Raw genomic sequence first — 26,035 nt, 5'->3', positions numbered from 1 at the left:
AAGTTTGATTTTATTTAAAGCGTTTATAATTATATTCAATTAATTTTTTTACAAAAATTCATCTAAACATAAATCACTTTACTTTCGACTCACTTTTAATTAAAAACTAACCTGAAGACTATATACAACTTTCGACTCACTTTTAATTAAAAACTAACCTGAAGACTATATACAACAGACCGTACCCCAATTACAATAAAGAATATCTAAGTTCCTTCCGATTCGCAAACAAAGTCACCCTTATGATATGATTATGATCGGATCAACTAACTTTGTTAATGTCCATCTTCTTTCAATAACTCTACTTCGAAGGTCAAAGACATCAAATGACAACTAACCATCTGATATACTTCTCTTCCATTTTCACCTTACCAACTATGAGAGAACCAAATTGCATAAAATGATATAGCATATCATTAAGAGGTGGCTAAAGACTAAACCATGATTTTAAATTTTAAAATTGTGATGTTTACTTCTTATAAAGATGGTGAATTCTCTCTTCTGTTCTTCCCTTTCTATACGAGAAGTTAAAGTTTCTTCCATTGCTATACCAGAGAAGTTAAAAAACACCAATTTTAAAAATCATATATCATCCAAAACTATATCTGGGGACAGATTATCCTGTCCAAACGCAACACATCAAAGTTCAATCCCCCTATTGCTCTCGTTCCAAAATTACACAATCCACAAAACCATTTACTCAGAGTTCTTCGAAAAAACACATTCTTTTATAGAAACAGTTTAGTAAGAGCAGAAAAGTTTCATATATGCCCCTGTCATCGTCAATAGAAACTCATTCCAAATATCAATAGGGATCCACCGGGGCTCTGAATTTGGAACCAGCATAGACTGCTGCAGCACCAAGTTCCTCCTCAATCCTAAGAAGCTGCAACACAGATCAATAGGTATAAGCGTAGTAACCACAATTTACCATATTTAGCTATATTAATTGAAAAAAGATGAAGAGTTTTGCAGTTTTACCTGGTTGTACTTAGCAAGCCTCTCGGATCTGCAGGGAGCTCCCGTCTTGATCTGACCCTGTTAAACAATGACATATCAAGATCAAATCATAAAAGCTTTAGCAAAGAAGGTAAAAAGTTTCCAATTCAAAATCTTGACACAAATTATTTGGTAAATGCACTTGTGATAACGAGGCAAAGATAATAAAACATGACATGGTTGGAAAAAAGGCAAATGAAAACTTACGGTTGCTAACCCAACTGAGAGATCAGCAATGAAGGTATCCTCGGTTTCTCCACTACAATAAACAAGATGTGACGCATTGGAGTAAACAGAGAATGAGTATTAGAAAACAGAACAAAATGGGAATTATCGGAAAACAGTGGACGTTCAATACCTTCGGTGGCTAGCCATGACACCCCAGCCAGCTTGCTTGGACATTTTCACAGCTTCGATGCTTTCAGTTACACTGCCAATTTGATTCACCTTCAACAAAAGGGCATTGCAAGACTTCTCCTTAATTGCTTTTTCCACGCGCTAAAGAGCCAATAACGGATAGAATAGTGTTAAAAATAAAAGGATGCATGTTTATGGAACATAGCTAGCAAATATTTAAGTTAATAAAACATACCTTCGGGTTGGTAACAAGGAGATCATCACCAACAATCTGTACTTTCTGGCCAATTTCAGCTGTTAATTTCGAATAGTGCTCCCAGTCATCCTGATCAAATGGATCCTCAATGGACACAATCGGGTAATCTGACACAAATGACTTGTAAACATTCTTTAAGCTGTCCCCTGAAATTTTCTCTGATCCATCGTTATTCTGCAACAAGGTAGTTATGTAGTTTACACGTTTACCAATGTCATATATATCTAAAGGAATAGAAATGAAGAACTTCAGAAAAAAGTTCAAAAGCTGTTTACCTCTTCCTTAAAATTCAAGTCATATGTTTTTCGCTCGTTATTATAAAACTCGGAGGCAGCAACGTCCATCCCAATTACAACCTGTAAAGATAGAAACTAATCAGTCACATTTATTAAGATACTAAGTCAGATTCAGTGGATGAATATTCAACCTTTCCAGTATAACCCGCTTTTGCAATGGCAGTCTTCAGAAGCTCAAGTCCTTCTTTATTATCCTATATAGCGCACGGAACAACAAGAGAAATAATTATTTTGAATGCACATTTGGATTTGGATTATCGCAGTACAAAATATGCAAATATGCAAACAATAAATGAGCCTGCTACCAAGGTTTTAAATATGCAAACAATAAATGAGGCTGCTACCAAGGTTTTAAAAAATGGAATGTTGTTGCAAAAACGGTCACGACAATACACTATCGGAAGGTGCCAATACCAATACTAATATTCACCGTTTTTGTGATAAAGAAAAATTGTGGTTAATTCACACCACGACGACCGCAATCAGTATCAGAACACATGTACTGACCGAAAACGCAAAAGCTTTTACGCGACCGTTATTTAAAACCTTGCCTGCCATTAATTGCAAGAAATCAAATCATGAACTACTTTTAGGTAACATGTAGATCACAAATACCAAAAGAAGAGCATAAGAACCTGGATATTAGGAGCAAATCCACCTTCATCGCCCACGTTAGTAGCATCTTGTCCATACTTCTTTTTTATCACAGCCTGTAAGGCAAAACAGCATCTTAATTGATGACACTAAATAAATAAAAAGTTACTCTCATTTTGTTTTCTCTAAAGCAAGTTGTAGAAAGGAGATTAACCTTCAGATGATGGTATACTTCTACGCCCATCTTCATTGCTTCTTTGAAAGAAGATGCCCCAACAGGGAGAATCATAAATTCCTATATAAGAGTCAGAAGGATAAATATTTTGATAAAATATAATCCTATTCATTTGACATATTATATTAGATAGATTTTACCTGCATTGCAAGTTTATTTCCTGCATGTGAACCTCCATTGATAACATTGAATGCAGGTACAGGCAGTATCAAAGTCTTGTTTCCAGCTAGATTGGCAATGTGCTGAAATATGTTTGAAATTATACCAAAGAAATCCATGAAAACACAAGCTAACAAGATGAAAACTATTGTTCTTGAAAGTGATATTATACCACAGATACCTTGTACAGTGGAAGTTTCTTTGCTAAAGCACCAGCTTTACAAACAGCGAGTGACACTGCCAAAATAGCATTGGCTCCAAGCTGAAAATTTCACGAATGTGGAAACCAACAAGCATAAAATGAATGGTTGTTATAGTCTCCAAAAAGCATCCACAAGAAATAAGCAAAAGGAATAGTAAAGATACCTTCTGCTTGCACCATCCCCACTCATTAACAGTTCCATCAAGTTGTTGTACCATAAAATTGTCAATTTCAGTCTGCTTGGTTGGGTCCTATAAACACATATAACAAATGATAGAACATAATCACTCACCTACTAAAAACATGATTTAAAAACAATATGACATAGGTCTTCCACATAATCCAATGTTATAGATGCACAATACCTTGCCAATCAGAGCAGGTGCTATAATTGCATTCACATTCTCAACAGCCTATACCAAGACAAATTTGGAATCATATTATCAGTTCCAATTAATTCAGGAAAACAAACAAAAACAGTCCATAAATTATCAAAGGAAATGCATCATTCTTTCTTAAAATAGAAATAGAAAAGAAACTCTAAATACACCAATGTGGTCAAAAAAATCAAGTACCATGTACCTTGAGAACACCTTTCCCAAGGTAGTCGGAACCTCCATCTCTCAGTTCCAAAGCTTCATAGACACCTTTTACAAAAAAATATAATACAAGTTATGACCCATAATATCTGTAGCAAGTGTGTCTGTGTGTCAGTGTCGGTATCTGAAACCAACACTTGTGATTAAGTTTGATTTATTCATTTTTTTGAAATTACTATCAGTGTCGATGTCATGTTTCTGGTGTTCTGCTTCATAGCTCATAACACATCACTTTCTAAACTACCAGCCCTCGCTAAAACATTAGTAAAACACAAACTATGAAGCATGTGGCCTCAAACACAACACGATGTGGACATGTCCAGGCATTGAATAACCTAAAAGGTGTCAATCCCACATAATACACAACTCACACCAATCTTGTATGTTTGTTAGAATTAGAAACAACTAAACATAACTTCAAATTCAAAATTCCTTTCTATTTTCTTCCAACACAAACAACAATTTACTACAAAAACACATACAAAAAATGCAACAAATCCAAACATTCCTCAAATCACACAAACAATTCATTAAAATCAACACAAACTCACAATCAAAATCAAATCCAAATCTCTCTTCTATATCTCAAACAAACATCAATCAATTACCTGTTGAAGCACCACTAGGAACAGCAGCTCTAGCAAAAGTTTTATCACCAAGAGTAACATCAACCTAACAACAACAAAACCAAAATCATAATCATATATACCTTTGTCTAAGCAATTTACAAAATCGAAAACACACCGAAACCGATAATAGTAACAATGATAATTTTCCCGCTCATTTTCTCAGCTTCGAAACAGAAAACAAAAAGCAACACTCACTTCCACGGTTGGATTTCCACGGCTGTCGAAGATCTGACGAGCTTTGATGAACTGGATGGCTACCATTGTTGAGTCGATAACAGAAATGTGAGAGTCGAATTTTTTGAAAAATTTTCGGTGTTGCTGTGATTTTTTTTACCCTTTTTCTGGAGAAAGTCACAATGAGGTGAAAATGAAAATTATCGGGTGCGCGTGTGGGAGTATGATATATATAGGTAGTTGGCACGTGGCAGTTAGTTAAAGGGTGTTAAATCTGGAACGTTGGTCGTGGAAAAAGAAAGATGAATGAACGGTGGATATGAGTTTTGTTGGTATCATATCATGAGACTCTTGTTTTGGTGCGGGTGGGTCCACCACCACGAAGCACATTGGTAAGAATATCCTCATGCGTATTTCTTTTACTGGGTGCCACATGTTGAAACTTGTGTCTTGTGCATGTGAGTTTTACTTTAGTAACTTTTCTTGGTTACAGAATAAATAATCCAATTGACAATTTTATATTGTTTAAAATAAATAAAAGATAATGATATTTTCAATTAAATATCTTTCATCAAGTTGATAATTTCACATCTATTAAGAAAAAATAATAAATAAATAGAGATGATGATAATTTTAGAAAGTACTCATTATTAAATATTGAGAATGATAAAAATAATATTAATTAAAGAGTATAATTGGAAAATGTATATTGTAAATTGAAACGAATAATTCGTTTTGGGGTATTTTTTTATTTTAAATGGATCACTAATTGTGGGACGGAAGGAGTATTAATTAGATGGTAAATTAAAAAATGTGCATGGTAAATTGAAATTGGTCATATATTTTGAGATTTTTTAAATTCCAAATGGATCACTCATTGTGAAATAGAGAGAGTTGTGAGTGCAATTTTTTGTTAGATGTATTTTGTATGATGTCAAATTAGCGTTTATGTATATTGGACGATATCCTCTGAGTCATAATGTGCATTTTAGTATTAGGACGCATAAAAATATTTTTGAAATGAGTTAGAAAAGGTTTCATGCATTAAAAACAAGTTTTATGAGAAAAACAATTTATGTGTCTATACATACATGCTATAGGTCAACACATAGAAGAAGAAAAATTCTATGAGTTTACACATACGAGTTACAAGTCGACACCTATAAGTCATTTTTAAAGTCTATAGCTTTTGTTTAATGTCCCGACTATATGTGTCGATATATGACCTATACAGGTCGACACATGCATCGAATGTGTTAACACGTGACTTACATAGGTCGACACGTGCAACACATTTTTCCAAAAATTCATAAACTTTTCAAATCTTTTGCAATTCCTTTTGCCTCTAACTTGCACACATATATATACTTTATATATGCATCATTTCATAAAATGTGATTTTGAGAAAATCATAAACGAAACCAGGATTTCAAAGAGTTTTCTTCATCTTCAACCTATGTTCTATACATACACACAAACAAACTACATAATCATTATTTGTTTCGGTGCCATATTGAATCAATATTAATAATGTCCAATTTAGGTTGTTAAATTGTAAATTGGGTTGAGATCTTTGAAGGTTTCAAATAAGAAAATCAAGCTGGGGTTTTTTTCAAGATCAATTAGAGATTTGAAATTTTTTGACAAGATTACATAATTTGGATCCAATCGAGTGAAAGCTTTGAAGAACAAAGTTTCTTGCAAGGGAGTAGCGTGAGATGGTGGATCATATTGGTAAATCTTTGGTTACAACAATTTTTAATTTGAATCCGATTGAGTGAAAACTTTGAAGAACGGGGGTTTCTTACAAATAAGTAGCGTGAGACGGTGGATCAAATTAGTATTGTTGGGTGACTTGATCAAGCTCATATCGATGGAAGAGAGAGTGTTAGAATCAACATCAAACATGTGATTTGAAGGGTTGGATTGATACATTTCTCTTGTAAACGAATTTTGCAAAGTAAGGTTAAATTTCATTATCTTAATTCGAGTTCGAATTGAGGGCAGACGTACCTATAGCGAGGTTGATTAGGGAACTGCCTAAATAAATCCTTGTGTACTCTCTCTCTCTCTCTCTCTCTCTCTCTATATATATATATATATATATATATATAATATATATAATATATATATATATATATATATATATATATATATATATTATATATATATATATATAATATATATATATATATATATATATATATATATATATATATATATATCTTTTACATTTCATTTGCATATTATTAAATTCATCGATTATGCGATCAATACGTTTGGCTAAAAAAAATTTATAATCGTTTGAAATATATTTTGTTGAGTTGATCACAATCTATTAAATTGTGGTTGGATTTGCAAATAAACAAAATTGTACAAATTTCTAAACAAAATCGATTGCACACAAGGTGTTCGATAATTTGTCTCAATAGCATTTTTGTGTATTTTGTCATTGGGAATAGACATTACTTTTAGTATATAATTCAATTGGTTGTGGTTGAAAGTATTTTGATCAAATTTGTTCTCATTATCATACTTTGATTCTATATACGCATATCTGATCTTTTCGATAGTGGTTCGGCTTAGACGATTCGATATGGGTTACTTCCGCTAGCCATTAAATTTTTCAAAACAATTTTTTTATGTTTTTTACTTGGGATTTGTTCACCTCTCTCTAAATCGAAGCCTTTCGTATAATAAGTGGTATCAGAGCTCCAGTTTTTTTTGTGCTTCAATATTCACTTATTAGAAAATGACTATTGAACCTAAGGGGGCGTACAATAGAGTGTCCATCTTTAACGGTGAAAATTATGGCTATTGGAAAGCTTGTATGTGTATCCATATCAACTCGGTTGATAAGGGTGTATGTGATGTCATCATCATTGGTTCTAATCAAATTATAATGACCAGTAGTGAAGGTGTCGTCGTACCAAAATCGAAAGAACAATGTGAATGTGTGAAAAACACAAGAAATTGTGCATGTAGGGGGGGTGGATTTGGGTTTTAAAAACAAAAGTTTTTTACCATCTCAAGAACATCACACAAAACTAAGAACAAATAGATAAAAAAACACAAATATTATTATCCTGGTTCGCTTGAAACTCAAAGTTACTTCAGTCCACTCGCCAAGGTGATCTCGCCTTATACACAAGGACTTAATCCACTATAATCAACTGATTACAAAAATCACAAAGAATAACCTTAGTTGTCTTCTCAAGGATCCGACTATACCCTAGTCGCCTTAAGGAATCACAAATAACAAGTTTGAATAAAGGTTTTGTGTTTACAAGTTGCTTCTACACAAGCAGATTTTACACAAATGAAAAACAAACACTTAAAGAAAAGTATGCACAAAGTTTAGAGTTTTTTCACGCAGAAGACAGTCTTTTAAAATCGTTGCAGTAGCCTTTTCTTCAAGTCTCCAAGTCCTATTTATATAGCATGAAAAAGGAATCATTGAAAGGTAAATCCAGAATAATCAAATTGTAGTTGTCCACTAATGGATTAGTGACAAGTGTGAAGAATAATATTGTCCTTTGCCCACGATATCAGGTAGTGGAAGGAATATTTGATTTGTACCATATACTATTTGATCACGTATCCATTTTGATATTATCTTCAAATTCATTGGATTCTGATGAATAGTTAATGAAGCATGAAACGAAGAAACATATAGCTGGATTAAGAAACTCCAGAATCTTCAGTTAGAATCTTGGCAACGTCACAGTCTAGCTTGAGATCTTTAGACTCTTCAGTCAGAACCTTGATAACCTCAATGTATGGCTTGAGATCTTCAGAATCTTCATCTAAGTAACAAAACTTCATAAGCTTTCCATTATTCAAAAGCTTGATGATCAGAGTCACATCCAGAAGCAGAAACGTAGAGAACATTGCAACGACAACATAACGTCTTTCCAGAACTTCTCATGAGTGAATCAACACAGAAGCAGAAAGAACATTGTAGCAGCAACTTGACATCTTTCAAAACTTATCATGAGTGATTGACACAGAAGTGGAATTCAGAACAAATGTTCAGAAACTGATGACGATACACGTCAGAAACTCAGAATCAGAACTGGCTCTTAAAGTTACACAATAACAAACCATTAGGGTACCAAAATTATTCTCACACAAATATAACATTGTTATCATCAAGATTCAAGGTATAGATATCCAGAATGAGTTAATGAAATTCTCCAATCTCATTCTTTCCCTATTTCTTAAGGCTCGTGCCATATAATTCGAATTATGATCGACAAGTGTTAACCTTTCTTGTGCTTGAGAAGTAGTCACTTTGTTGGCTATGCTTGATTGATGTTGACTTGAAATCTTGATCTTGCATTTGAACCTTTAGGTCTTGAGCTCCTGAGACTCATCATATCCAATATAGCTCGAGCATGATGAGCTCGCCATATCAAATGATCAAGGGTCTTTTGATCACTTGAATATGCTTAGGGGATTATGTAACACCCCGATAAAATATGATAATTATTTAATTTAAGTTTAATAGTATATTATGATGATAATATGAATGAGAGGGTATTATTTTTCAAAATAAAAGATAAACCATTCATATATATTATTATTAGTATATTTATTAATTTAATTAAATAATTGGAATATTATTGGATTATTATTATTGGAATAATAAAGTTGGAATTGGAACGGTTTTTGGAATCAGAAAAGAGTCCCATTTAGTAAAAAGGTTTTCACAACGTGAAAAGAGAGAAGCGACTAAAAAGTGGAAAAAGGGCAAAAAGGAAGAGCAAGAGAAAAAGGGTTGAAGAAGGGAAAAGCTTGAAGTTAAAGGATTTGCCGGATTAACTCAGGTAAGGGGGGGTTTATCGTCGTTTAATGGGTATTATGGGTTAACATGTAATGGGTAGTAATAAGCCATTGAATCGACTCTAATTAGGATGATGAATGCTGCAAATTATGAACTTATGGATGAATGAAATATGGGTTTATAATTGAAGAAAATTCGTAGGAATTGGATGTAATAAGGTTAGAAATTGTGAAATTGAATGGGTATGATCTGTGTTAGATAATATGAATGAATGCTGTGTAAAAATTGGACTGTAGAAGGTTGGATCTGAGAAATCTCGTAGCAGAGAAAACCCATAGCAGATCTGGAAAATTGGTTTCTGGTCATACGCGTATGACACTAGGCCATACGCGTATGAGATGACCTGGTACGCGTATGGGGTGAGGCCATACGCGTATGAATGAAGAAGATGATGTTCTAACGTAGTTTTGTCTCTGTTGGTACGCGTATGGGAGAAGTGGTACGCGTAGCATACGCGTATGAGACAGACCATACGCGTATGGGCTTGGCTAGGAAATGTGCCATACGCGTATGGACATGGGGCATACGCGTATGGGCAGAAGTTTGGTTTTTCTGAGCTGTTGTTGTGCAGTTTTGGTCGGTTCAGCTGAGTGATGTAATTTAGCTGATGTATGATATAGTAGGGATCTTTTTCCGTTGTTTTGAGCCGTATAGGTATTAGTAGAGTGTGTTAATACTGTGATTTATTGTTTGGCATGACATGATATGATTCTGTGATAAAAATGCTGATGATGTATGATGGTATGCATAATGCTGTGAATGTATCTATTATGTATGCAATTGTGGATGGACTGTTTATGGCTTAGAGTGTGAGCATATGTCCATTGTGGATTGTTGTTGATGTTTGCATGCTAGGTGATTTAGCGTGCATAGCATGGCCTTTATGGTGGTAGCTAATTCCCATGGTGAGGAATTAGTGAGTGAGTCACTAGGTCTCAAATGAGTGGGACTAGTGAGCTTGGTAGCCGTATCTGGGTTTGATCGGTGAGGTTGAACTATGTGTTCACGAATAGTCGGTACCGCATGCATGGAGTCTCATTTCATAATGTATGTATGGCGTATAATATGAATGGATGTATTCCAATATTATACGTGTGTTTTGTGTTTGTGTTGAGTATGATTTATGAGTTGATGTTGCCGTTGCTGAATGGGTGATATGATTAGGGTGATGAATGTGTTAATTTACTTAACATTACATGATATTTTATAATGCTTATTATATCGATTGAGGAACTCACCCTTACAACTATGTTTCAGGTAACGAGCAGTGATTGAGTAGAAGCTAGTGCTTGGAGTCTAGTGTAGTTCCTTAGTGGGTCATGCTCTGGTATATGTAACATCGGGACGGGATGTTTTACTTTGTTTTCATTGTTGGTTGTTGAACAATTTTACATGTAATGTGTTACATGGTTCGAATGTTGTTAGATTTCTATCCGCTGCGAATTGTGCAATGTTTTATTTTGATTAATAAATGAGCATGACAGGTTATTTTGATGATTGGTGTGAAGTGTCAAGTGTGACACCCTGAAATTGCATATCTACTCTGATTTATTTTTTGTTGTTTTAATTAATTGTTGGGGTATTTTAGAAGGGTGTTACATTAGTGGTATCAGAGCATAGTCGGTCGAGTCGAGTCGTAATTATTCTGTTTTCCCTGTATGTGATAGGTGTTGTGTAACCCTATCAGTACTTATTGTTTTAGCTTGTTGGATTAACTCAGAGATGGCTGGAAGAGGTAGAGACGATGCTGCGATTGTTGAGGCCTGGGTATGCTAGCTGGAGTACTTGGAGGGAATCCGAATGTTGTGGGATTGGGAGCTGCTCGTCAACTGAGTGAGTTCCAGAGGAACAATTCTCCAATGTTCAAGGGAGCATACGATCCAGATGGTGCTCAGAAGTGGTTGAAGGAGATCGAGAGGATCTTCCGAGTGACTGAGTGTGCCGATAACCAGAAGGTCAGGTTCGGTACGCATATGCTGTCAGAGGAAGCAGATGATTGGTGGGTTGCTGCCCGCACTGAGTTGGAAGCTGCTGGGAGTGCTGAGATCACTTGGGCGGTGTTCAGAGAGAGATTCCTGAGGAAGTACTTTCCAGAGGATGTCAGAGGAAAGAAAGAGATAGAGTTCTTAGAATTGAAGCAGGGCAACCGGTCTGTTACTGAGTATGCTGCTAAGTTCACAGAGCTGTCAAAGTATTACACTCCCTATGATGAGGCTACTGGGGAATTTTCAAAATGTGTGAAGTTTGAGAACGGGTTACGTCCCGAGATCAAGCAGGCTATTGGGTATCAGCGGATCAGAGTGTTTTCTGACTTGGTTGACTGTTGTAGGATTTTTGAACAGGATACCAAGGCCAGAACGGAGAGCTATCAGCAGAGGGTTGATAGGAAAGGCAAGAATCAGAATGATCGTGGGAAACCGTATGCAGCTGGCAAAGGTTTCCAGAGACAGAGTGGGATGAAGAGACCTAGTGGGGGAGACTCCAGTGCCCCTGCTAAGTGTTACAGATGTGGTCAGGCTGGACATCGTATCCATGAGTGTACCAGTACTGAGAAGAAGTGTTTCAAGTGTGGCAAAGGTGGTCACTTGGCTGCAGAGTGCCGGTTGAAGACTATGACTTGTTTCAACTGTGGAGAGGTGGGTCATATCAGTCCACAGTGTCCTAAGCCGAAGAAAGAGAACCAGTCGGGAGGCAATGTCTTTGCTTTATCGAGTTCTGAGACTTCTGCAGATGATCGTTTGATCCGAGGTACGTGTTATATTAATGGCTTTCCTCTTGTAGCTATTATTGACACAGGTGCGACTCATTCCTTTATATCTTTGGATTGTGCTGTGAAACTTAAATTAGAGATACATGAGATGCATGGGAGTATGGTGATTGATACTCCTGCGAAGGGTTCCGTGACTACTACTTCAGTTTGTTTAAATTGCCCTTTGAGTATTTTTGGTAGAGACTTTGGGATGGACCTCGTGTGTCTTCCACTAGTGCAGATTGATGTTATCCTGGGTATGAACTGGTTGGTGTTTAACCGAGTTTATATCAACTATTTTGATAAGACTGTGATCTTTCCTGAGATTGAGGAAGGAAAGAGTTTGTTTCTATCAGCAAGGCAGGTGAATGAGGCAGTAGCAGATGGGGCAGAGTTGTTTATGCTGTTAGTGACTTTGGAGGCTAAAGATAAACTGGTGATTTGCGATCTAGCCGTGGTGTGTGATTTTCCTGAGGTGTTTCCTGAAGAAGTGAATGAATTACCGCCAGAGCGTGAAGTTGAGTTCTCGATTGATTTGGTACCTGGTACTAGGCCGATATCGATGGCTCCGTACCGTATGTCTGCTGTTGAGTTAACTGAATTGAAGAGTCAACTGGAAGATCTGTTGGATAAGAAATTTATTCGTCCGAGTGTGTCACCATGGGGCGCACCAGTGTTATTGGTTAAGAAGAAAGAAGGTACTATGAGGTTGTGTGTGGACTACAGGCAACTGAATAAAGTGACGATCAAGAATCGGTATCCTTTGCCGAGGATTGATGATTTGATGGATCAGTTGGTTGGTGCGAGTGTGTTCAGCAAAATAGATTTGAGATCGGGGTATCATCAGATACGTGTGAAAACTGAAGATATTCAGAAGACTGCTTTCAGAACAAGGTATGGACATTATGAGTATTCTGTAATGCCTTTTGGTGTGACTAATGCGCCTGGGGTATTTATGGAGTATATGAATAGGATTTTCCATCCGTACCTAGACAAGTTTGTTGTGGTGTTTATTGACGATATCTTGGTGTATTCGAAATCTGAAGAAGAACATGCTGAACATTTGAGAGTGGTTTTAGGAGTTCTACGAGAAAAGAAGTTATTTGCTAAACTGTCCAAGTGTGAATTTTGGTTAGAAGAGGTTAGTTTTCTTGGTCATGTGGTTTCAAGAGGTGGTGTTGCTGTTGATCCTTCTAAGATAGAAGCGGTATCTAAGTGGGAAGCTCCGAAGTCAGTTTCTGAGATAAGGAGTTTTCTTGGACTTGCAGGTTATTATAGGAAATTCATTGAGGGATTTTCTAAGTTGGCGTTACCGTTGACGATGTTGACTAGAAAGGGGCAAGCGTTTGTTTGGGACTCAAAATGTGAAGAAGGTTTCCAAGAGTTAAAGAGAAGGTTAACTACTGCTCCTATTCTGATATTACCAAGTCCGTCGGAACCATTTGAGGTTTACTGTGATGCTTCATTGTTGGGTTTGGGTGGTGTTTTGATGCAGAATAAGCAGGTTGTAGCCTATGCTTCGAGACAACTGAAGGTTCATGAGAGGAACTATCCGACACACGATTTAGAGTTGGCAGCTGTGGTATTTGTTCTGAAGTTATGAAGGCATTACTTGTACGGGTCAAGATTTGAGGTTTTCAGTGACCATAAAAGTTTAAAGTATTTGTTTGATCAGAAAGAGCTGAATATGAGACAGAGGAGATGGTTAGAGTTTCTGAAGGATTATGACTTTGGTTTGAATTACCATCCGGGTAAAGCAAACGTAGTGGCTGATGCATTGAGTCGGAAATCATTGCACATGTCTATGTTAATGGTTAAGGAATTGGATTTAATTGAGCAGTTTAGAGACTTGAGTTTGGTGTGTGAGAGTACTCACAATAGTTTTAAATTGGGAATGTTGAAGTTAACGAGTGGTATTCTGGATGAGATTAGAGAGGGTCAGAAATCCGATGTGCTTTTGGTTGATAAGTTGACTCTAGTGAATCAAGGTCAAGGTGGTGAATTCAGAGTTGATGAGAATGGTGTTTTGAAATTTGGTAATCGGGTGTGTATTCCGGATGTTACCGAACTTAAGAAGAGTATTCTTGAGGAAGGACATCGTAGTGGCCTGAGTATTCATCCTGGGGCTACAAAGATGTATCATGATTTGAAAAAGTTATTTTGGTGGCCGGGAATGAAAAGAGAAATTGCGAGTTTTGTTTATTCTTGTTTGACTTGTCAGAAGTCGAAGATTGAGCATCAGAAGCCGTCTGGGCTAATGCAACCGTTGGCTATTCCAGAGTGGAAGTGGGATAGTATCAGTATGGATTTTGTTTCTGGTTTACCGAGGACAATTAAGAATTTTGAAGCTATTTGGATGATTGTTGACAGATTGACAAAATCGGCTCATTTCATTCCGATCAGAATGGATTATCCGTTAGAGAGATTAGCTGAGTTGTATATTGAGAAAATTGTAAGTTTGTATGGTATTCCGTCGAGTATTGTTTCGGACAGAGATCCTAGATTTACATCGAAGTTCTGGGAAGGTTTGCAGAGGGCTTTGGGAACTAAGTTGAGATTGAGTTCTGCATATCATCCGCAGACTGACGGTCAGACTGAGAGGACGATTCAGTCACTGGAGGATCTTTTGAGGGCTTGTGTTTTGGAAAAGGGAGGTGCTTGGGATTGTTATTTACCTTTGATTGAGTTTACCTACAACAATAGTTTTCATTCGAGCATTGGTATGACACCGTTTGAAGCTTTGTATGGTAGGAGATGTCGGACACCTTTATGTTGGTATGAGTCCGGTGAGAGTGTTGTGGTTGGACCGGAGATTGTTCAACAAACTACGGAAAAGATTAAGATGATTAAGGAGAAGATGAGGATTACTCAGAGTCGTCAAAAGAGTTATCACGACAAGAGGAGGAAGTCACTTGAGTTTCAAGAGGGAGATCATGTGTTTCTCCGTGTTACTCCGATAACTGGGGTTGGTCGAGCTTTGAAGTCGAAGAAGTTAACACCTCGATTTATTGGTCCTTATCAGATTTTGGAGAGGATAGGGGAGGTAGCCTATCGTATCGCTTTACCGCCGTCACTTGCGAATTTGCATGAGGTTTTTCATGTGTCTCAGTTGAGGAGGTACATTCCTGATCCGTCGCATGTGGTCCAAGTAGATGATGTACAGGTGAGAGATAACCTGACTGTTGAGACATCACCTATGAGGATCGAGGATCGAGAGTTGAAGCAGTTGCGGGGTAAAGAGATTGCTTTGGTAAAGGTAGTTTGGGGAGGACCAGCAGGTGGCAATGTAACTTGGGAACTGGAGAGTCAGATGAAGGAGTCTTATCCAGAGTTATTCGCTTGAGGTATGTTTTCGAGGACGAAAACTCTTTTAGTGGGGAGAGTTGTAACACCCCGATAAAATATGATAATTATTTAATTTAAGTTAATAGTATATTATGATGATAATATGATTGAGAGGGTATTATTTTTCAAATAAAAGATAAACCATTCATATATATTATTATTAGTATATTTATTAATTTAATTAAATAATTGGAATATTATTGGATTATTATTATTGGAATAATAAAGTTGGAATTGGAACGGTTTTTGGAATCAGAAAAGAGTCCCATTTAGTAAAAAGGTTTTCACAACGTGAAAAGAGAGAAGCGACTAAAAGTGGAAAAAGGGCAAAAAGGAAGAGCAAGAGAAAAAGGGTTGAAGAAGGGAAAAGCTTGAAGTTAAAGGATTTGCCGGATTAACTCAGGTAAGGGGGGTTTATCGTCGTTTAATGGGTATTATGGGTTAACATGTAATGGGTAGTAATAAGCCATTGAATCGACTCTAATTAGGATGATGAATGCTGCAAATTATGAACTTATGGATGAATGAAATATGGGTTTATAATTGAAGAAAATTCGTAGGAATTGGATGTAATAAGGTTAGAAATTGTGAAATTGAATGGGTATGATCTGTGTTAGATAATATGAATGAATGCTGTGTAAAAATTGGACTGTAGAAGGTTGGATCTGAGAAATCTCGTAGCAGAGAAAACCCATAGCAGATCTGGAAAATTGGTTTCTGGTCATACGCGTATGACACTAGGCCATACGCGTATGAGATGGCCTGGTACGCGTATGGGGTGAGGCCATACGCGTATGAATGAAGAAGATGATGTTCTAACGTAGTTTTGTCTCTGTTGGTACGCGTATGGGAGAAGTGGTACGCGTAGCATACGCGTATACGCGTATGAGACAGACCATACACGTATGGGCTTGGCTAGGAAATGTGCCATACGCGTATGGACATGGGGCATACGCGTATGGGCAGAAGTTTGGTTTTTCTGAGCTGTTGTTGTGCAGTTTTGGTTGGTTCAGCTGAGTGATGTAATTTAGCTGATGTATGATATAGTAGGGATCTTTTTCCGTTGTTTTGAGCCGTATAGGTATTAGTAGAGTGTGCTAATACTGTGATTTATTGTTTGGCATGACATGATATGATTCTGTGATAAAAATGCTGATGATGTATGATGGTATGCATAATGCTGTGAATGTATCTATTATGTATGCAATTGTGGATGGACTGTTTATGGCTTAGAGTGTGAGCATATGTCCATTGTGGATTGTTGTTGATGTTTGCATGCTAGGTGATTTAGCGTGCATAGCATGGCCTTTATGGTGGTAGCTAATTCCCATGGTGAGGAATTAGTGAGTGAGTCACTAGGTCTCAAATGAGTGGGACTAGTGAGCTTGGTAGCCGTATCTGGGTTTGATCGGTGAGGTTGAACTATGTGTTCACGAATAGTCGGTACCGCATGCATGGAGTCTCATTTCATAATGTATGTATGGCGTATAATATGAATGGATGTATTCCAATATTATACGTGTGTTTTGTGTTTGTGTTGAGTATGATTTATGAGTTGATGTTGCCGTTGCTGAATGGGTGATATGATTAGGGTGATGAATGTGTTAATTTACTTAACATTACATGATATTTTATAATGCTTATTATATCGATTGAGGAACTCACCCTTACAACTATGTTTCAGGTAACGAGCAGTGATTGAGTAGAAGCTAGTGCTTGGAGTCTAGTGTAGTTCCTTAGTGGGTCATGCTCTGGTATATGTAACATCGGGACGAGATGTTTTACTTTGTTTTCATTGTTGGTTGTTGAACAATTTTACATGTAATGTGTTACATGGTTCGAATGTTGTTAGATTTCTATCCGCTGCGAATTGTGCAATGTTTTATTTTGATTAATAAATGAGCATGACAGGTTATTTTGATGATTGGTGTGAAGTGTCAAGTGTGACACCCTGAAATTGCATATCTACTCTGATTTATATTTTGTTGTTTTAATTAATTGTTGGGGTATTTTAGAAGGGTGTTACAGATTACAACACAATACAAATGATTTGGTTAACCAAAGTGACCTTTGATCAACACTAATCAGTGGGATTGAAAATGATATTGAGACTATATACAATAATAAAACTATTGAATTAACTAATTAAATAAAATCAGACAATTCTAATTATAGTCCTAAGCTAAGGGAACATGTATTAAAATCAAGATTTTAAGCATTAAGGGCAAAATGGTCATTATGTCAAAAGTGAATAATTAATACAAAAGGTTCTAATAATCAACCTTTAATCAAGAAACCAAATTAGCCTAGTTACCTAATTAAACCTAATTAAAATTTAAGCTTAATTAGATTCTAAAACTAATTAAGATCTAAATTCTTATTTATTCTAAAGAATGAACATATTAATTAAATTAATTAAAATCTTAATTAACCTAAGTAAACATGATTAATCCTAATTCTACAATCTAATTAAGCAAATTAAAAAAAATTGATTCCTAATTAAACTTAATCAAAATTATTAATTCAATATTGATTATCAAATTAAGAGGGTGCAAAAATCAGGATTAGGGGTACGCATAAAAAGGGAACTCAGGCCCAAATCTAGGGCCCAAATTCACTCAGCCCTTAAAGGGAGATGCAAGACTGAATTGAGAGGGTGCAGAATACAGATGCATGGGCCTGAGGCCCATCTGGTGAATGAAACACGTTTTCCATGAATTTAAAAATAGATCAATCCAAAATGCGCGCTACTAGCTCTCATGAACTCCCTCTGTCTCCTCCGCGCCGGCATTGCTTCCGGCGGCGGCGGAGGTTCCAGAACAACCAACAAATCACATCATTGCGTTCAGATCTTCCCCCACAGTACAAATATGGATCCTTTTGGTGTAATTCTCCGTGAATTCTCTGGATCGAAGCTCCTTAATCAAGAACCCTACACCTATAAAGACAAATTAAATGATGCTTGTGCGTGGGATCCAACAATTAACTTAGGGATTTGGTTCTCCGAAGGATACACTACACAGTGGTAATAATCGTTGATTCAATGGTGGATGCAAGTTTACCTATGATATGGAAGCTCCGATGAGAAATGAAGAAGATGATTACAACTGCTCCGCTTCAGGTAATAGTTATTCATCCTCGTGTTTCTTGATCTGTGTCCTCTACTCCCCTTCATCTCCTTCTGTTCTTCCTCATTGTGGTTGATGCATCGTAGAGAGTGAGGATTACGTGAGATTATGGAGCGTGAGGCTTGACGCTTTGGCTCAACCAATTGAAGCTTCCACTTGAAGCTTCAATGGCTATGGCTAGGAGCTTTAGTCAGGGTGAGTTCAGAGAGCTGAGGGAGGGAGAGTGTGAGCTGGTGAAAATGTGACTGTCCCTGAATGATTAGGCGATGATTAGCATTTATAGGGATTGGAACTGTTAGCTCTGTTAACTTTAGTTAGACTCCTCAAATGAAAAACGGTTACCAGTTATCACTTATGTTAAATCTCAGTTAGTTAGTTAGTTAGTTAATTAGGAATTAAGTTCTAGTTTGTTGAAAATATGTGGATCTCTGAAACTGTTAGAACTTTCTATTTTTATTTGGTTAGTTATGATTCAATTAGGTTGGATTGAATTGAGTATATAGAGGTTCAATTAAGGTATGTTAGATTGTTTGTTAAAATCTAAATGTGAAGTTAGTGTGTTAATTGGTTTGTTACTGAGTTTGTGAATGGTTGAAAGCTGATTAATTCTCTAAACAAACCCACTTATAGTTAGTTAACTCAAACAAGTTAAGTAGTTATCATAAACTTGGATCTTTGGAATATGTGCTAAATTTGTGAAATTGAATTTCAATAGTTTTATTTGGTTTTAAATTTTACTTGCACTGCTAACTAGGATTAATTGTTGATGTTTAGTTAGTTAGATGGAAGTGGCAATGAAGTCGCAATTTCCAAATTTTGTTGCCCAAAAATCTGCAATGTTGTTTGCTGACTATTATGATTATGGAAGTTGTTTGGTATATGTTGTTGCACGGTGTCTTTGTGGCATGGTATGGATGGTTGATGATGATGAAGAGCTATTGTTGCAGGGTCTTGTATACATTGTATGTAGGCTGATGTTGCTACATGTGGTAGTGTTCGCTTAATTGCTAATGTTCATGAGCTAAAGTAGTTAATTAAATGTTAGTCTCTCATCAATTCTGCTTGTGATGTGGTTGGTTTGTTTGGATAAGGAGGGATGCACCTAGATTTGAAGTCATGGCAAGATTTTCACCAAGTATTGGTACCTCTTCCATGCTCCAGTATGCAGAATTTTACAGGATGCATTAGGACCGGATGACACTATTATGATGCAAGGCTCTCTCTTCTGCATTTGGTCTGAATACATTAGGTGGGTTTCATGTTTTTTTCTTTCCCTTGTTGCAACTGCTTTTTAATCATGATCTTGTTGCATTATGTTAATATAGAACAAGGGTTAATCCACCCATTATGATGTTAGGGTACAGATGAGTTGAGTTGGACAACTTAAATGTTATGGAAAATAATTTTAATCAAGGGATTTATTTTCCAATTTTGCATCAAAGACAAAGTTATAAGTTATCTAAATTTGATTTGTTAACTATGCCATACATACTTATTCATGAATGAAAATAATGTCTTGCAAAGTCTTGATGACAATGGGTTTTGGTTGACTGATTTATTAATGCATTACAAGGCTGATTTTGCATTGAATCAAGATCTTGAAACATGAGCATTATGAACATTCCATGGCTAAATGTAAGCTAAGATTTCTTGTAATGGAAGTAGGTTTGGATGGAGGATTTAATGGGACGGTGCAACATGAAGACTTAAGATCCACGAAATTTAGGATTTAGATTTAGAGAAATAGAGGGTTGGCTTTGGTCAAAGTTGATCAAAAAGTCAATTGTTAACCAAAGTCAACCTTTGGTCAAAGTCTCAATTTTGTAAAAAAAATTGTATGAATCTTGGTAAATGGTATCTGTATGAATGAATGAATAACTTTAAATGAACAATAATCCTTTATGATTCAATGTAAAAAATGTTTTAAATTCAAGTTATAACTTTCCCTCCAAAACTCAAGTTTGAATCATCCTCTGAATCATGATCTTTGTATGCATTAATGGACATGAACAAATGGATTATGAATGAGATTCATGAATTAAGAACCAATGGCCTAGGATACCATAAAACATGAGCCGAACTATGCACCATGAAGCCTTAATCAATGAATGCATCAAGGGCTTAAGTTAATGAACTATGATATTTGGAATGAACGATGCCTTGTGAGGATCCTGAATGTGATGGATTATGAAATATAGATCAATGGACTTGAATGGTAAATTGAATAAAAACTTGAATGGGACTTTGGATCCAATGAATCATCAAGCATGTAGGTATGTAAATCCAATAATCAACTTGTTAAAAGAAACTTGATGATTGATGATGCATGATAATGACCAGGAACTATCTGTAGCGGTAAATTCATGACCATTAAGTTATGGATAAACTTAACGTCAATAAAACCAGAGTCGCCGCCGCGCTTTTATTGTTTCCAAAGGAAAAGGGAAAAGTACGAACAAAATCCAAAGATAAGAAGTTTTCAAATCAAAACTAATAAAATGTCAGAGATTACAGGTAAGGGGGTTGGTTACACAGAGGGAAGGTGTTAGCACCCAAAGTGTCCTAGGTACTCCTAGGGAGTCCTTTTTTATGTGTGTATGTGTTTTGGTATAAAAGATGTTTGCCATAAATAGAGTGAGGGGATGAGAAAAGAATTCATTAATTATATTTTTGTGTTTGACAAGACCTTCGGACTTGTGCCTACGTACCAACATAAAAATGAGGGATCAAAACCTCATAGTTCGTGGTATCAATTTCAAAATGAGTGGATTGCTTTTAATAAAAAGTTTAAATTTAAAAGAGGCACAAAAGGGCCTAAAAGAGTTTGAATGTGTGTTAGTTCTTTTTGTCTTTTGAAATTTTAAGTCAATATGATTAGATTCATTTACAAATTTGATTTAAGAAGAGTTTAAAATGCAATGACATAAGGCCAAAGTTTCTAATTTGCAATGAAGTCTAAGTTTAAAAATCTCAAGCAAAGAAGATTTTGAAAAGAGGGAGAGATTTGAAATTTAAGAAGTGGGAGGAGATGAAGAGACTAATCCTAAGCAAAAATTTAAAAGTTAAGAGTTGAAAAGATCTGACCAATAGGATGTAATCCAATAGACAAAAATGTCATATAGAAACCCACTTTTCCTTTGGACTTTAAAATTAAGCAATATCAATAAGCAAGCAAGATGAAGAGCAAGACATCAAATAAAGATAGCCACATCCAAGCTAGCAACTTCATAGTCTTCTTCATAATCTTTCCCATGGATCAGATGACATTCTCCTTGAGTGGCTCAGATAAGATATTAAACGCCGGTTCAAAGTAACATTTGCATCAAGACCATGTTGTAGATGAACTCAAGTGGATCACAATACTTGCATCAGATGAAAGCTCACATCACAATGATTTGGTTTCAGAAATGTTGGCATTGGCCAAGTCCTTTTGCATAGGGAATGTTGTCTAATTCTAAGTCCAAAGCTTAGATCAAATCCAACAGTCCACACAAAAAAAAATTTAGGTTTTTTTTTGTTGTTTTAAGTATTTTAAGGTCCTAAGACCACAAACACAAACAAGTATATACAATCACAATATATGGCTCAAATGAGCAAAGTGAAAATGACATAAACATAAACAAGTTAAATGATATGTATAATGACAAATGATAAATGGATTGAATTTAAAGTGCATAAAGTAAATGACTTGAAATTAAAAAGTTAGTCAAATGTTAGTTTATTAGAAGTTAGTGGAGTTTTACTTTTCAATTGTTTAAGTCATCCTTTGGAGAACACTCAACCCTCTATTCACAAGCATGTATCCTTGAGCAAAGACATCTTCCAAAGGAAGGAAAAAAGTCTAAGTTTCCACACAATACCATGAAAGGGGGGAGACTTACAATCTCACTTACTAGAATGTTATGCCTTTTGTGTCAAAATTTAGCGCTATGTTAAGCAATCGTAATTGGACTTATGTAGAATTCACAACTATCTGAGGTCGGGCAATAAATTTTTTGGTGTTAATGCATGTTAGAGATATGGTATAATTAACCATACTCCTAAAACGTACCACACACAAAAAGAAGATGAACCAAGGGTGAACCTAATCTGATTGATACTTGTATTGGTTCATGAACCAATTAGCCTTAGGATATTGAGATGTCATTGGCCAATGAGAGGAATGAGATAGAAAAGATTGAAGATGAAGAGGGATGAGAGATGAGACAAACACAAATTGGTCATGGGAGGAGTTTTATCAAATTGAAATCATTCATTCATTTTGGGAGATGAAATGTACATTTCATCAATCCCCTAAATCCAATGATTTTAATCCAACAAAAGTCAAATCAACCTTGACTAATGCCCAAACACATAGTCAAACTTCACAAGTCAATAAAAATGGCTCAACACAATTTATTTTCAATTAAACAAATTTAAAAATCAATTAAAAATGCATTAAACTAAATTATGTTTTATCAAAAACCTAAAACCTCTTCAAAACACCAAAAAAATGACCAAGAGATTTATCATAGGTCAAACAAGGTCAAAGGACCTTGGAGACATTTTTTTACTATTTTTGAAAAGTCAAAAGTATTTTTAAACAATTAAAAATATACACAAAAACAATTAAATCATGAAAAATATCAATATTGATCCAAAAAATAATTTTAATTCAGAAAATAAAAGAGAAAAATATTTGAATTTTTTTGGTGAAAGTCCCATATTTTTTGGATCAATAATAAAATTAATATGAATGAATGAAAATAATGCAAATAAAAGAAATTAACAGAAATTCAAAAAAAACGTGGACCATCTGATCTCCCTCATTAATTGAGGTGGCAGATCAGATGGATCAGCGCGCGCATTCTACATGGATCTTAGTCAACTGAGAAGCACATGTGGTAATTAGAACCAATGCAAAGGATTAAAACAATTTAAATGGATCATATGGTTGAGATGCTTCCAACACATCACCGGAACCAGAGCTCTGGTCTTCTTCTCCGGTAGACCTCACCGGACTGGTCCACCTTCAACCATCACCAAAATGAAAATGCAAGACATGGATTTAAAGAAAAAAATGCTCAGGAGCTCGAATCTGGCCCCAATTTTGTCTAACTCCAAGCATATGAGAAGATACAGGGAGTTGAATTTTGAGGATCATGAACTGAGTTGCTTTGATTTGACCTCAAAGCAACTCAATCTTGTTGCCTACATTGGTAGGACTTCAGACAACCAAAAATCAACAAGAATAGTGGAGAATTGAGAGAAATCAAAGAGGAGAAGTTTCTGAAAAATCACCTTCGAGTTGATCCAATTTCACTTGATCTTGATCTGGATTTGATTGCTTTCTCCTCCTCTTGCTTGCAGAAACCAAATGGAATGAAAATGGAAGTGAATTTCTGGAGTTTGAACTTCCAAACAGATGGTGAAGGTCAAGCTCGATTTCAAGAGAAATCTCAGAAAATTCTATGGCAGTGAGGGTTTACAATGGTCTAGCAAAGCTTGGGCAAGGTGTTGATGATGAATCTGAAGCCTTAAGCTTGTTTAAATAGGCAATGTGTTTGATATTTTCACCACTTGAAAATTGGAAAAAATTAGAAACTTCCTTGCATGGGTGCATGGGATATCATTTCGGCCTCAAGAGTGATGCAATCTATAAGGCCCCAATTTTGACCCTAAGATCCCTCATGCAATTTCATCATAAGCATTAGCATTGGGATCATACTTTGGCATCCTCCTTACCCCCCCTTTCATTGGGTTTGTTTTGGGAGAGATCACCAAGCACTTTATGATTGTACCATACTTGTGTTTTATCATTTTACTAACCAAAATATCAAAAATATGTCTTTGTATTTGCCTAACTCTTTTGTAGGAAGGGCATGATCCCATTGATTCATCAAGCTCACATCTAGGGTTTGAGACCCTCATGAACAAAGAGCACAACCATGGATTAATTCAAGAATGGTTATAAGCATCATATATGAGTCCCAATATTCTCTACATGTTATATTGATCAAGTTTTCTTTAAGAGTTTGAGGGTGATTTGCCTTGGAAACCCTAGTTTGACTGGGTATCTTAAGTAACTTCTCCAACAAGCTATCTCACCAATTGATCAAGTTTCTCAAGGGACAATTCAAAATTCATCATCTTATGCATATATGATCTACCATGAGCCTATAAAGTCAATAGAATTGAAGATTATCAAGTTGGTTGATGGTGGTTGGCCAGATGAATTCATCTAATCAAAACTAGGTCTCCCTAGACCCTATCTCCTACAATTTTCACCATATGAAAATAATTCCAAGATAAACGTTACTCTAAATAACATTCCAAACAACTTTCATGTTGATACCTAGATCTAGTTTTGCTTGGAAAATCATTTTCTATGTTGAAACATTATAGGTCATTTTGTCTAAACCCTAATTTGGAAGTCAACTTCCCAAGGCCATAACTTGCTCAATTTTTATGATATGAAAAATTTCCAAGTTCCACAATCAAATTCAATGTGTATACTTAAACTTTGATGTTTGGAGTGGGAGCTAATTCAACTCTTTTGAGCATGTGATATGAGGTTACATTATAGGTCACTTTTGACCTATACCATTGATCAAGTGATTTTTCCAAACTTCAAAAATGCATAACTCTATCATTTCCAATCCAAATGACATGAAATTGGTGACAATTTTTAAGGTCTTTGAAATATATACAACTTTGATGAAGACACTTTTATCATTTTAAGCTCATATAAAAAGTTAAGCAAGGTGGAACATTGAGACATATGGCTTGACACTTAGAAAATTTTTGATATGTAAAAAATTTCCAAACTTCCACCTCAAATTTCTTCGAGTTACAAACTCCAAATGGAAAAGTGTTGAACATGAAAGTTATTCCTCTAAATCTCACCTTTCCAAAGAGCTCAAATTCATCCATTTTGGACAAGGAATGCATAGGCTGCCCATGGTATGAACATGGTGTCATCACTTGGCAAGGATTAAACTTCAAGTCTTCACACACACTTGCCTTGCAATCCAAGTTGAATTCAGACTATCTCACACTCATTTGTGGACTTAGGGCAATGATTTTATAGGCCTATGCGTGCCCATGCACCCATGCATCATCAATACCAAATTTGGAAAGTGGATTTCAAGTGTGCAAAAAACAATGGATTCATCTATAAATAGAGCCTCATATGCTCAACATTTCACACACATTCGCGCCAGCTTTGATCCCCTACCTCTAACCCTCACATTGCAAAGGATAATCCTAAGAAATTCACTTGAATTTGAGTTTGAATTTCCACTGTTTTGGAATTCAAAAACTCCAGGGATCCACAACTTTTTGAGCATTCAATCCTTCTTCTGCAAGCAATTGGAGTGAGATAAAGCTCGAGCAAGAGCAAGATCAGTTGAATCCAAACCTCCATTGAAGGTATTTTCCAGAAATTTTGATCTCTTCGATTCTCTCTAATTCTTGCTCAATTCTATT

At 35.9% G+C, this 26,035-nt stretch overlaps 1 protein-coding gene across 1 annotated transcript; it reads right to left on the bottom strand.

Moving 5' to 3' along the window:
• Positions 1-559: 559 nt before the first annotated feature.
• LOC127130980 (enolase) lies at positions 560-4,710 on the bottom strand. The gene is made up of 16 exons (XM_051059933.1): positions 4,522-4,710; positions 4,306-4,369; positions 3,681-3,745; positions 3,464-3,511; positions 3,263-3,349; positions 3,078-3,158; positions 2,878-2,979; positions 2,717-2,797; positions 2,544-2,618; positions 2,040-2,102; positions 1,888-1,968; positions 1,592-1,786; positions 1,358-1,497; positions 1,207-1,258; positions 982-1,038; positions 560-886 (listed from the first exon to the last, which is right to left on the bottom strand). The coding sequence occupies exons 1-16, from the start codon at positions 4,585-4,587 to the stop codon at positions 806-808; spliced, it is 1,338 nt and encodes a 445-aa protein (XP_050915890.1). The 5' UTR covers positions 4,588-4,710; the 3' UTR covers positions 560-805.
• Positions 4,711-26,035: the final 21,325 nt, after the last annotated feature.

Source organism: Lathyrus oleraceus, chromosome 1, assembly GCF_024323335.1.
Source record: "Lathyrus oleraceus cultivar Zhongwan6 chromosome 1, CAAS_Psat_ZW6_1.0, whole genome shotgun sequence".
Taxonomy (NCBI): domain Eukaryota; kingdom Viridiplantae; phylum Streptophyta; class Magnoliopsida; order Fabales; family Fabaceae; genus Lathyrus; species Lathyrus oleraceus.
Note: the sequence above shows the minus strand (reverse complement) of the source record. Positions and strands in the feature narration are given on the sequence as shown.